The sequence below is a fragment of the Bos taurus genome, chromosome 3 (assembly GCF_002263795.3).
Source record: "Bos taurus isolate L1 Dominette 01449 registration number 42190680 breed Hereford chromosome 3, ARS-UCD2.0, whole genome shotgun sequence".
Lineage (NCBI taxonomy): Eukaryota > Metazoa > Chordata > Mammalia > Artiodactyla > Bovidae > Bos > Bos taurus.
The window spans coordinates 101,323,906-101,336,154 of record NC_037330.1 but is presented as its reverse complement, the minus strand read 5'-3'; the positions used below and the strand labels follow the sequence as shown (position 1 = coordinate 101,336,154).

Genomic DNA, 12,249 nt, shown 5'->3' with positions numbered 1-12,249 from the left:
TCTCTGCTCACTCTCAGATTCTCCCTAAGTGATCTAACCACTGTTGGGATGTTGCCATCACTCCAGTTTAAGCACTCTCAGTTGTGTCCCCTGTCCACATTTCTCTGGAATCTGAGTTTCATATCTCAGACAACTGCCACCTCCACTTGTCTCCCACAGAAGGACTCTCACGTCTCTGGCTTGGGAAGCTAGATGAATGGGGTGTCATTACATGGGAAGAGAATACAAGGAGAGGAATGAGTTTGGAGTGGATGTGTTTGATTGGGGACACGTTGTGTTTGAGGAGCCTGTGCTCAGGAGCCCCAGTAGCAGATGGGGGCCGAAGACAGATGTAGTCCCCATCACGGTGGTAGTTTGAGTGGTAGATGGCATTATTCATCTCAAACATTTTCTTTTATTTATTTATTATTTATGTATCTTTGGCTGAGCTGGGTCCTGGTTGCTGTGCACGGGCTTCCTTTTCGTTGCGGTGAGCGGGGGCTACTCTTCGTTGCGGTGCACGGGCTTCTCGTTGCCATAGCTTCTCTAGTTGTGGAGCACAGGCTTTAGGCACACAGGCTTCAGTAGTTGCCTCACGGGCTCTAGAGCGCAGCTCAGTAGTTGTGGTGCGGGGACTTAGTTGCTCCACGGCATGAATCTTCCCAGATCAGGGACTGAGCCCATGTCCTGTGCTTTGGTCGGTAGATTCTTATCCAGTGTACCACCAGGGAAGTCCTCAGACCTTTTTCTTATGTATCTGTCTCTTTGCCTGAACCCTCTCCCTTAAACCTCCTCTTTATTTGACCAATTCCTCTCTATTATTCAGGTCTCAATCCAGGCATCACTTTCCCAGGAAGCCCTTTTCAGAGTCCCAGACTAGTTTATGTTCCCCTGTTAAATATATTCATGGTGCTTTAAACTGAGATATTGATCTCTCTTCCCGCACTGGATTGTAAACTCTACAAGGGCAAGAATCACATCTGTTCTACTCATGTCTGCATTTCTAACACCTAGCACATGCCTGGCACATAAAGGGTGCTTAACACATGTTTGTTGAACAAGGGAATGATTGAACCAGAGAACCTGCAACTAAGCAGAACTAAAGGCTTAGGTAACCACAGCTTTCTTTTTTTACAGTTAAACATTGATAAAATTATTAATCAGACTCAGACCTAGGACACAGTCCAAAGGGAATCCTCTGAATACATCTTTGGGTTAACTCCAATGTTCTTAGACATTAATGTGCATAAAAGAGGTTTTAAATGCAGATAACAAGTGTACTCCCCCACACACAACCCCCAAGTTTTGATTTAGTAGATTGAGGGTGAGTCCTTGGAGTCTTGGTCAAAAAAACGCTGGGTGACTCTGATGCCAGTGATCCACAAGTGGTGTTTTGAAAAACATCAGCACTACCATCTGACTTTGTCCCCTTAACTCGTGACACTAACCTCACCAAGGCTGTCACTAACCTGACAACATTTTCCATTCAACCAAAGGGTGACGCGAGTAAGGCAGAGTCATACATGTTCAGAGTCAGATCCTAGCTTTATTTAAAACTGTGATATTGATTGATTGATAAATGTGAACCATTTTTAAAGTCTTAATTGAATTTGTTACAATGCTGTTTCTGTTGTTCATGTTCTGTTTTTTTTTGGCCGTAAGGCATGTGGGATCTTAGCTCCCCAACCGCAGACTGAACCCTTATCCCCTGCATTGGAAGGTGAAGTCTTAACCACTTGACCGCCAGGGAAGTCCCAAAACTTTAATACTTTATTCATCGTGGATATTTGTATTATTTTTCTTTTTTTTTAATAGTGCAGGAAATAGTATTTAGTCACTGAGTCTTTTGATAGGCCCTTAAATTTCATACTTGAGGGAATTCCCTGGCACTTAGATTAAGATTCTCCACTTTCACTGCCCAGGGTGTGGGTTCAATCCCTGCTCAAGGAACTAAGATCCTGCAAGCCACGTAGCATGGCCCAAAAAAAAAAAAAAACCTACCAAAAGAAAGTGAACCACTCGCCTCATACCCGAGCCCTGGCTCTGCTTGACCACTGCCCCTTTTAAAGCTCTCCTCTCCCTTCTATCACTGTTTCTCAGTAACCATTACAGTGTCTTTCCTCAGTTCAGTTGCTCAGTCGTGTCCAACTCTTTGCAATCCCCATGGACTGCAGCACACCAGGCTTCCCTGTCTATCACCAACTCCCGGAGCTTGCTCAAACTCATGTCCATCAAGTTGGTGATGCCATCCTCTGTCATCCCCTTCTCCTCCTGCTTCAATCTTTCCCAGCATCAAGGTCTTTTCCACTGAGTCAGTTCTTTGCATCAGGTAGCCAAAGTATTGGAGCTTCAGCTTCGCATCAGTCCTTCCAATGAATATTCAGGACTGAGTTCCTTTAGGATTGACTGGTTTGATCTCCTTGCAGTCCAAGGGATTCTCAAGAGTCTTCTCCAACACCACAGTTCAAAAACATCAATTCTTTGGCACTCAGCTTTCTTTATAGTCCAACTCTGACATCCATACATGACTACTGGAAAAAACCATAGCTTTGACTAGACAGACCTTTGTCAGCAAAGTAATGTCTCCACTTTTCAATATGCTGTCTAGGTTGGTCATAGCTTTTCTTCCAAGAAGCAAGTGTCTTTTAATTTCAAGGCTGCAGTCACCATCTACAGTGATTTTGGAGCCCCCCAAAATAAAGTCTGTCACTGTTTCCATTGCTTCCCCATCTATTTGCCATGAAGTGATGGGACCAAATGCCATGATCTTAGTTTTCTGAATGTTGTGTTTTAAGTCAACTTTTTCTCTCTCCTCTTTCACTTTCATCAAGAAGCTCTTTAGTTCCTCTTTGTTTTCTGCCATAATGGTGGTGTCATCTGCGTATCTGAGGTTATTGATATTTCTCACCGCAATCTTGACTCCAGCTTGTGCTTCATCCAGCCTGGCATTTTGCATGATATATTCTTCATATAAGTTAAATAAACAGGGTGACAATATACAGCCTTGATGTACTCTTCTCCCAATTTGGAACCAGTCTGTTGTTCCATGTCTGGTTCTAACCGTTGCTTCTTGACCTGCATACAGATTTCTCAGGAGGCAGGTCAGGTGGTCTGGTATACCCATTTCTTTAAGAATTTTCCACAGTTTGTTATGATCCACACAGTCAAAGGCTTTGGCGTAGTCAATAAAGCAGAAGTAGATGTTTTTCTGGAACTCTCTTGCTTTTTCGATGATCCAGTGGATGTTGCCAACTTGATCTCTGGTTCCTCTGCCTTTTCTAAATCCAGCTTGAACATCTGGAAGTTCTACCACCCCTTAAATGTTAGTGTTTCCAAGAATTCTCTCTTCAGCCCTCTTCTTTTCTTCCTCAATCATTGCACTGGTTAACTGAGGCATTGTATCATTTTTCTCCATATCCTAAGTATCAATCAGAGCACCAGACATTTAGTCGACACTCAGTCAACGCTTATTGAATGAACAACGTGTTTGTTTGTTTGTTTTGTCACACTACACAGCTCGTGGGGTCTCATTTCCCGATCAGAGACTGAAAAGGCAACCAGGGAACTCCTGAACCACGCTTTTAATATATAGTTGTATATGCAGTTTCTACACCTGAACTTTATAATTTCCTAACTTTTTGTGGCCTTGTCATACAACAGAGAAAACAGACTGGCTGAAGACACATAGCATTTTGAATGTCTCTTCAAAATGCTGTATTTTGAATCAGTGACCCCCACCCCACTGCTCTCCAGCCCTCTAGTTATGGTGGATTTGAAGGAAAACCAATCAATATACCATCATCATGTTTTATAAAATTGACTGCCACCTCCTTCCACCTTAGCTTCAAACCCCTTTTTTAAACTTGAACTTCCAGAACTGATCAGTAAAACTAAGGATGTATATATTATAATGGCAAAAATGATTAGTTACCATATATTGAGTCTTTTTATGCTCTAAGCACTGAACTTTGTGTACCATACGAATATCTCATTTGAGCCTCACACCAAGCCTAATAGGTGATTGGTACTGACCCATTTTATAGATTAGAAGGATGAGCCTTGAAAAGGTTGAATAATTTACTAGTAGGCACAGAGATGGGGAGGGCATGGCAACCCATTCCAGTATTCTTGCCTGGAGAATCCCCATGGACTGAGGAGCCTGGAGGGCTACAGTCCATGGGGTTGCAAAGACTTGGACACGACTGAGCGACTAAGCACAGCACAGCACAGCTACACAGATAGACACTGGCCCCAAATCCAGACATCATCCACTCTACCTCAGGGTCTCCCTGCCACGGTCCCACTTCCAACACCATCTAAGGAGACCGTCTGGCAGGATGGCCTGACAGTAAGAACTCAGACTCTGAGTTAGGCTGCCTAGGTTCAAATACCAGTTCCATCAGTGAACTTGGGGACCTTGGACAGGTCATGATAACCTGTCTGCGGTTATCTCCTTGTGAAGAAAGTAGAAATACTGATAGCATCCACTGCAGGGTAACTGAGACCAGGCAGGCAAAGCCGTTCGCACAGGGCCTGGCACACAATGAATGCTTAGCACTTGCTAGCTCCTGCTGATAGCTTGGCAGAAGTGGCAAACTTCTGGAACTAATCGCTGGAAATAATGGACCAGAAATACATATAGTGAGTGGTTATGATAATAAGGCTAGCCTGGGACAGAGGAAAAAGAAGGTGTCAAAAGTTGGTCAGCCCGCACTGAGGAGGCATGGGGCAGGAATGGGGGCATGGGTTTCAGGGAAGCAGGGTGATGAGCTGGTAGCCTGGCCCCAGCTACAATGGCAACAGGCAGGGGAGCCTGGCTCCAGAGCAAACACTGTTTTTGCAGTAAAGAGCCTTTCCTAATGAGCCAATCTGTCTCTACTTCTATTGGCACCCTGGGAACCAGGGTGCAGCAGAGATAATTTGCCTCATGCACCCTCCCTTCCCAACAAAGCACCATTACCTCCAACCCATTACATTAGCCTTTATCAGTCTTGGAAGCTCTCAGTCATCCTCCATGAGCTGCAATAATTTCAGCTAATTTCTTAAGTGTTCTAAGAGCCCGTGATGTGTTATGAGCCTAGTAATTGTTGACTGGTTCCTCTTCTGTTGTGGCTTGATTTCATACCTTGCATCCAAGCTGATGCGTGCTCTGGGTGCTTTATTACATTGAAGCTTTTTGCAAAAGCTCACATTAAAAAATAACATTAAGTACTGAGGTTCTTTTAAATCAGAGTTTAATTTTTCCACCATCTCCTGTTGTTCTTATTAGGAAGACACACAATTCTTCATAAAGATAGTGACTTCCAGTATAAAGCTTTGAGCAAGGCAAAATTGAAAATTAATGATGAAGCTGATTATTTTTTAGAGAAGTCCAAGAATGAGGTACAAAGTAATGCACTGTGCTGAGACCCAAGGGTACAATGGTCATGGCATAGGGAGGATTGTGAAATTGACCCCCAGCATTCTTCCTGCACCTTCTATTCATCAGAGCCTCTTACTCTCTAGAGAGCCCATCAGGGCCAGGGTGGTTGAACTGCCCCAGAAGAGCTTCCTGGAGAACCATGAACACGCCTGCCAGCACCCCTCATCCACCTGTCCCTTCAACCTAGTAGTCCCTCTCAGATAAAGGACGCAGTTCAGCTCTTGGTCATCCTGGGCCATAGGTGGTATCAGGGATCAGACACAGGACGGAAAACCACCCTGAAATTCACTCTTTAACTTGTCATACAGCTACATGACTGGTTCGCCTTTAGATAAGCTGCTCAGGTCCATTGGCGTCTTCTTATCAGCTGTAAGCAGGTGAGTTCTGTTCTAGAGAGATTCTGGAGTCTCAGTGGCCTACCGGGCTCACGGTGTCCTTGGCATTCCCACCCCATGGGACCTTGACTTTCTTTTATCGGTGGGTATCTAGTAGCCCTGAAAATGGACCCAGAGGTGGTCGCACCTGTGGTCCTGGCCTAGTTGCTTCTCCATCTCATGTGCTCCATTGATACTTTGCTAGTCAGCATCCTGTTGGTTGTGAATTACAGGAAACTAACTCATACTGGACCTGGGCTTCCCTGATGGCTCAGATGGTAAAGAATCTGCCTGCAATGAGGGAGACCTGGGTTCGATCCCTGGGTTGGGAATATCCCCTGGAGGAGGGAAAGGCTACCAGTATTCTGGCCTAGAGAATTCCATGGACTATATAGTCCATGGGGTCACAAAGAGCTGGACATGACTGAGCAACATTCACTTTCAACTCATACTGGACAAGGAAAATGTAAACATTATTAGCCCACCTAACTGAAATGTCCGGAGGATGGAAATCCATATTTCCAGGTTCACTAGATCCAAGGACCCAAAAAATATCAGTAGTTGGTCACTCCTGCTTTTTCTTCATTTCTCAGCTCTGTTCTCCTCTATATTCATAGACCTCCATGTGCTGTGGTCTTCAGACGCTCCAGACTTGCATCCTTCTAGCTCAGTCACATCAAAAATAGAGCATGTAGGACTTCCCTGGTAGTCCAGTGGTTAGAACTCCATACTTCCAATGCAAGGGGGCACAGATTTGATCCCTGGTCAGGGAACTAGGATTTCACATGCTATGAAGTGCAACCCCAAAAAAAAATTTTTAAGAGAACATGTGAAAAAAAGAAAGCATGTATTTCCCAAGGGTTCCCAAGAAAATCCTGAGCCTCATTGCACCAACTTATACCTGGCCCCAAATCAATTACTACAGTCAGGATGACATACTGTTCAGTCATCTGCTCACCCTCCAAAAACCACACGGCTTATGAGTGGTGAAGGGGTGATTCCCCAAGGGACAGTTGAGGTGTTTTTTCAAGAAGAGACACAGATGTTGGAAAGTCAAGCACAGGAAATGGCCATTGTATTTGACTTTCACATTTCCTTCTGGCAGGAAGAATTTCCTAACTATTGTATCACTTTATCCATGAAAATTTCCTGGATAGGAGGACTATATGAAGAAAGGTCCTTGAGATCTCTTAGAAAGGTTCAGTTTGGTTCAGTCGTGTCCAACTCTTTGCGACCCCATGGACTGCAGCATGCCAAGCTTCCCTGTCCATCACCAAATCTCAGAGCTTGGTCAAACTCATGTCCATCGAGTCACTGATGCCATCCAGCCATCTCATCCTCTGTCGTCCCCTTCTCCTCCTACCTTCAATCTTTCCCGGCATCAGGGTCTTTTCCAAAGAGTCAGTTCTTCACATCAGGTGGCCAAAGTATTGGAGTTTCAGCTTCAGCATCAGTCCTTCCAATAAATATTCCGGACTGATTTCCTTTAGGATGGACTGGTTGGATCTCCTTGCAGTCCAAGGGACTCTCAAGAGTCTTCTCCAACACCATAGTTCAAAAGCATCATAACCTTAGAAAGGTTAGTGCCAAGGAACTTGACAAGTGTCTTATTTCTACTTTTCTATTTCTCTGGACAGTAATCGATACCTCATAGAGTTTCTTGAGGTTGGAGGGGTCCTAACACTCTTGGAAATACTCGCATTGAATAAGATCAAGGAGGAGGACAAGAAGGAATCCATCAAGCTACTTCAGGTGATTGCAAACTCCGGCAGGAAGTACAAGGAGCTCATCTGTGAAAGCTACGGTGGGTATCATGTAGGACGAGGGTGTCACTCCCCACCCCCATCTCCCTGGGGACCCCCAGAACTGCTAGAGGAAAATGTCCCAGGGACCTGGCTGCACAGGAAGCATTCTGTAGAGTGGACTCACTTAGCTCCCATCCATATTCACCACAAGAAGACCGAGATTTATGACTTTCCTGATTCATCATTTGCTCATATCTTTTCGTGGTCGTTTTGGAAATACTTCATTTCAAATATATCCTTTTTCATGCATCCATTCAGCAAAGAGTTATTGAGTCATTTGTGAATAATTCTAGAAATAAAATTGAACTAAAATTGTTAAATATGGTGCTAGGTATACACTAAATTGGGCTTCCCTGGTGGCTCAATGATAAGAAATCCACCTGCAATACAGGAAATGCAGGTTCAATCCCAGGGTTGGGAAGATCCTTTGGAGAAGGGCATGGCAATCCACTCATTATTCTTGCCTGGAGAATCCCATGGACAGAGGAGCCTGTGGGCTATAGTCCATAGGGTTGCAAAGAGTCGGACACAACTGAAGCAACTGAGCACGCATGCATACTCTAAGGTGCTGGGAATACAAAGCTAAATAAAATACAGTCCTTATCCTCAGAGAGCTTCCAGGGCAGTTAGGAGAGGAAGTCACCCAGTCACTTCAGGGTGTTCCCCAAGCACTCAGCTTGAGACATGCACGGGAGAGGCCGTCTCCACGCACCCCTCTCTAAGGTGCATCCCTCACTGCCCTTCTCTCATGTCTTTCTGAGCCTTGGTGTATTTATTCATAAAATGGGACTAACACCTCTCTCTCAGTGTAGTTTCCAGGACTAAATATAGTAGAATTTGTTAAAACATCTAGTGCTGACTGCTACCTACGTGTTAGTTATCATACAACCATCAAACAGGCAAGTTTTATTTGTGCATTTTGCAGAGCCATTTTAAATTTGAAAACATTTTGACAAGCTAACATGCCTAGGTTGAAACAAAATCCTCCGGATACATAACCATGAGATGAAAAAAACAGTGATGCAGCATGAGAACAGAGCCTCGATGTTGCTTTGAACAGGACTGGTTAAATAGATCTTAATCCTATTATCTCATATTATATAACCTCAAGTGAGGATACTTTTCATAAACCCCTTCCCACCTGGCATCTCCTCTCTCCTTTGCTCAGGTGTACGATCCATAGCAGAATTTTTAGCAAAGTCCAAGTCAGAAGAGACTCAGGAAGAAGTGCAGGTCCTGTTGGATTCTTTGATCCACGGTAATCCCAAGTACCAGAATCAAGTGTACAAAGGTCTGATAGCTCTGCTGCCGTGTGCATCCCCGAAAGCTCAGCAGCTGGCCCTGCAGACACTCAGGACTGCCCAGGTAAGCCCAGACCACACACTCCAGTGATTCTGATTCCAACTCAGTAATCTGACAATTACCTTCCACAGTTGCACTCCACACAGGCATGAGAAACAGCTCAACCTCCCACTGCCTGTCTGCTGTTCAATCAGCGTTATTTCCAGAAGGCCAGAGCAGGGCAGAGTTCGTGTCTCCCAGCAGACTGATTTGTCCTGTTTACTTAAGGATCAGAAAGATGTTGGCAGACTTAAAAGTGGTTGAGACAAGCAACAAGGATGATGGAAGGACTGTAGAAAAGATTAAAGGAGTCAATTTGATAGGGAAAGAAGCAGGGTGCCATTGTAGGCTGCATGTAAGTGAAGAAAGGAACCAGATCTCCAATGCATGGGAACACTGCCTTTCTTCCATTGGCTCCTGCCTTCCTCTGGGTGCCCTGGCATACAGAAAGGTCAGCTTTGGGGCATGGTGATGACCACATGAAGACACCATGCCTAGTGAGGCGGGAACACCATGACTGCAAGAGAGGTTTTGAGATGAACCATCTAAAGCTCTCAGTACAGCTCCAGGAGGGGCTGCAGGCGGATAGACAACTAAAAGATCAAAGAGGGACTTCTCTGGTGGTCCAGTGGTTGGGACTTCACCTTCCAATGCAAGGAGTGGGGGTTTGATCCCTAGTTGGTGAGCTAAGATCCCACATGCCTCATGGCCGAAAAGCAAAACATAAAACAGAAACAAGATTATAGAAAATTCAATAAAGACTTTAGGGAGTTCCCTGGTGGCTCAGTGGTTAAGAATCCGCCTGCCAATGCAGGGGCCATAGGTTCAATCCCTCAGCCATGAGGAATCCACATGCCTCGAGGAGAGTAAGCCCATGTACTATAACTACTGAGTCAGCACTCTAGGGCCTGACAGCCACAGATACTGAAGCCTGTGCCCTCTAAAGCCCAAGCTCTGCAACAAGCCACCATAATGAGAAGCCCAAGTAGCGCAATGAAGAGTAGCCCCCAAATAAAGAAAGTAGCCCACAACTAAAGAAAGCCCCACATCCATGAAGACCCATCGCTCTTAAATGGTCCATATTTTTTAAAAAATCTTAAAACAAAAAAGAAAGGCCATCAAGAAGACACCAGTTTTGGACTTTGTGGGTGAGTTGTATTCCACCAAGAGAACAGGAAACATGGATTTGATTTTGGAGGAGTTAGGTTTTTACCCAATAAACTTGATGAGTCTCAATGGCTTCCAAGGGCCCATGTGAGCAGCAGGCCAAGTTGGTTGCAAAGATATAGATGGGTCATTTGTGCAAACAATACTAAATCCTGAGCCCCGCTCCCAGAGAATCTGACAGCTTTCAGGGGGCCTTTAAGTTTCCCCAGGCAATGATGATTCCTAGCTGCACTGAGGAATCACTGCTGGGGACATCTAGTAGAGACGCCCACAGGACAGCAGGAAATTAAAGTCTGAGGCTCCAGAGAGACTCGAAATGAAGATGGCCTTTTGTTGGAGTTTCTGAGTGGAGAAGTGGTATCTGAAAGAGTAGAAGTAAGTAAGATCACCCAGGTAGAGTGTACCAAGTAAGAAGAGAAGGAACACCACCAACATTTGAGAGATGAGCTCAGGAAGAAGACCAGTAAAAATCTAATTAGCATTATTATTTCCAGTTCCCATGTTTTCAGTGCCTCCTTCACTGTGCTCAGGGCTTTACTTACACTGTCTCTTTCAGTCTTCACAATAGCTGATGGAGACAAGGACTATTATCCCCTTAACGGGTGATGGAACCAAGCCTTAGAAGGATGTTCAGTGACTTATTCAAGGCCTCACATGGAAGATATTTACTAAGTGACTATTAAATCCAGCTCTACCTCAAGAGCTTATTCTCCCCATATACCATGCTGCCTCTTTGAAAAAGAACCAGAAGCCGTAGAAGGAGAACAGAAAAGCACAGATCTGTGAAAATGAATGGAAAGGAGTTTCAAGAAGCAGGACATGATCGGCTGGCTCAAATACAGTAGAGAGATTGTGTGGGTACAACAGACCTGGGCCCAGCAGGAAAGGTTTTGGTGAATTGGGGGACTATTCAATGGCAGGAAAACAAAAATTATAGCCTCCTGTCAAAGGATACATGGAGGACAGAGACGTGGCTTCCCCTCGGAAGCTTAGGTATAAAGAGGGAGCGAGCAGCAGTGAGAAGAGACAGAGCTGAAGGGCAGTTGCACTGAAGCTGGGTGAGTGTGAGGATGTTTAACGCCGAAGCACAGGAACCCTATGCGCAGGCAGGGGTGGAAGATGCAGACGGGGCGGGGGGCTGCCTGATTGGGTGAGGTCTTGCTGAAGAAGAGACTTAGGATCTTAGATGAGTTCCCTTCTCTCGGGCCTGTGCCCATCCCAGATGGCCAACTGGTGTCTGCACTTCTAGCAATGGCCGGCTAGCCTCCACTGAGTGCCTCCTGAGCCAGGCGGTCCAGTGGCAACCTTGGCAGAGTCTCGGGAGATTTCCGGCTGCCCATCTCCACCCCTCCTCTCCAGAAGAAATGAACCTCTTCAGTGTGGGGGCCAAGGCCCTGTGACTCACTGCTGCTCGCCTGTCCCTGCCAACTCCCCATTCAGCCAGGCCACCTGGCTGTTTGGAAGTCAGCTTTTCACTTCTCTCAGTTGGACTAGATGGAAAGAGTAACCACCTTGTTCCCCTGTCTGTCTTGCCAGTCAATCATCGGGACCACACACCCCAGCATCGTGGACTGCGTGCTGAAGGTGCTCTGCACGATGCACTTGGAAGTCCAGTATGAAGGTAAGGGAGATGGGCGGGTCTGCTCCAGATGGCCGAAGGTGGCCACGAGAACTGGGCAGACTGGCTCTGAGACGTTTTCTCCTATTCACAAAGAGCCTTATTGAGTGTCCGAGACAGCCTCTGCAGACGGAAGGTGCTACCTTGGTACTGATGGGCAAGTTATGCAGAAAATGACAGTCACGTTCTGCACTAGGAATCAGCCACATGCTCTTGCAGTTGTTAAAATCTTCCTGGGTCCAGGGCTGGCTCTGGTTCCCGGACTTATGTGGCACATCCCCTCCAATAGAAATCACCCTGAGGACTGTTCTTCTAAGAAACTAGATTGAATAATGGTAGTATTAATAGGTTTTTATTTATTGGGGTCGCCTATGCGCCAGCCACTTTCCATGCATCATTCCATTTAATTCTCAAAATAACCACAAGAGTATAGATTCTGGCACATATTAGATATTCAAATGTTCAAATGAATGAATGGTGGGGGTTGGCATTTTTATGTTTTTCAAGCTAAAGCACTGAAGCACAGAGAGATGAAGGATGCTG

General features: G+C 45.4%; 1 protein-coding gene across 6 annotated transcripts in view; it reads left to right on the top strand.

Annotated features, from left to right (window-relative positions):
• ARMH1 (armadillo like helical domain containing 1) overlaps positions 1 to 12,249 on the top strand; it is a 62,575-nt gene that overhangs the window by 18,785 nt on the left and 31,541 nt on the right. For all 6 annotated transcript variants that reach the window (XM_059884861.1, XM_005204853.5, XM_005204856.4 and 3 more), the window contains 4 exon segments: positions 5,710 to 5,778; positions 7,413 to 7,579; positions 8,749 to 8,945; positions 11,625 to 11,709. In XM_059884861.1, the coding sequence (XP_059740844.1) occupies positions 5,710 to 5,778; positions 7,413 to 7,579; positions 8,749 to 8,945; positions 11,625 to 11,709 (518 nt within the window).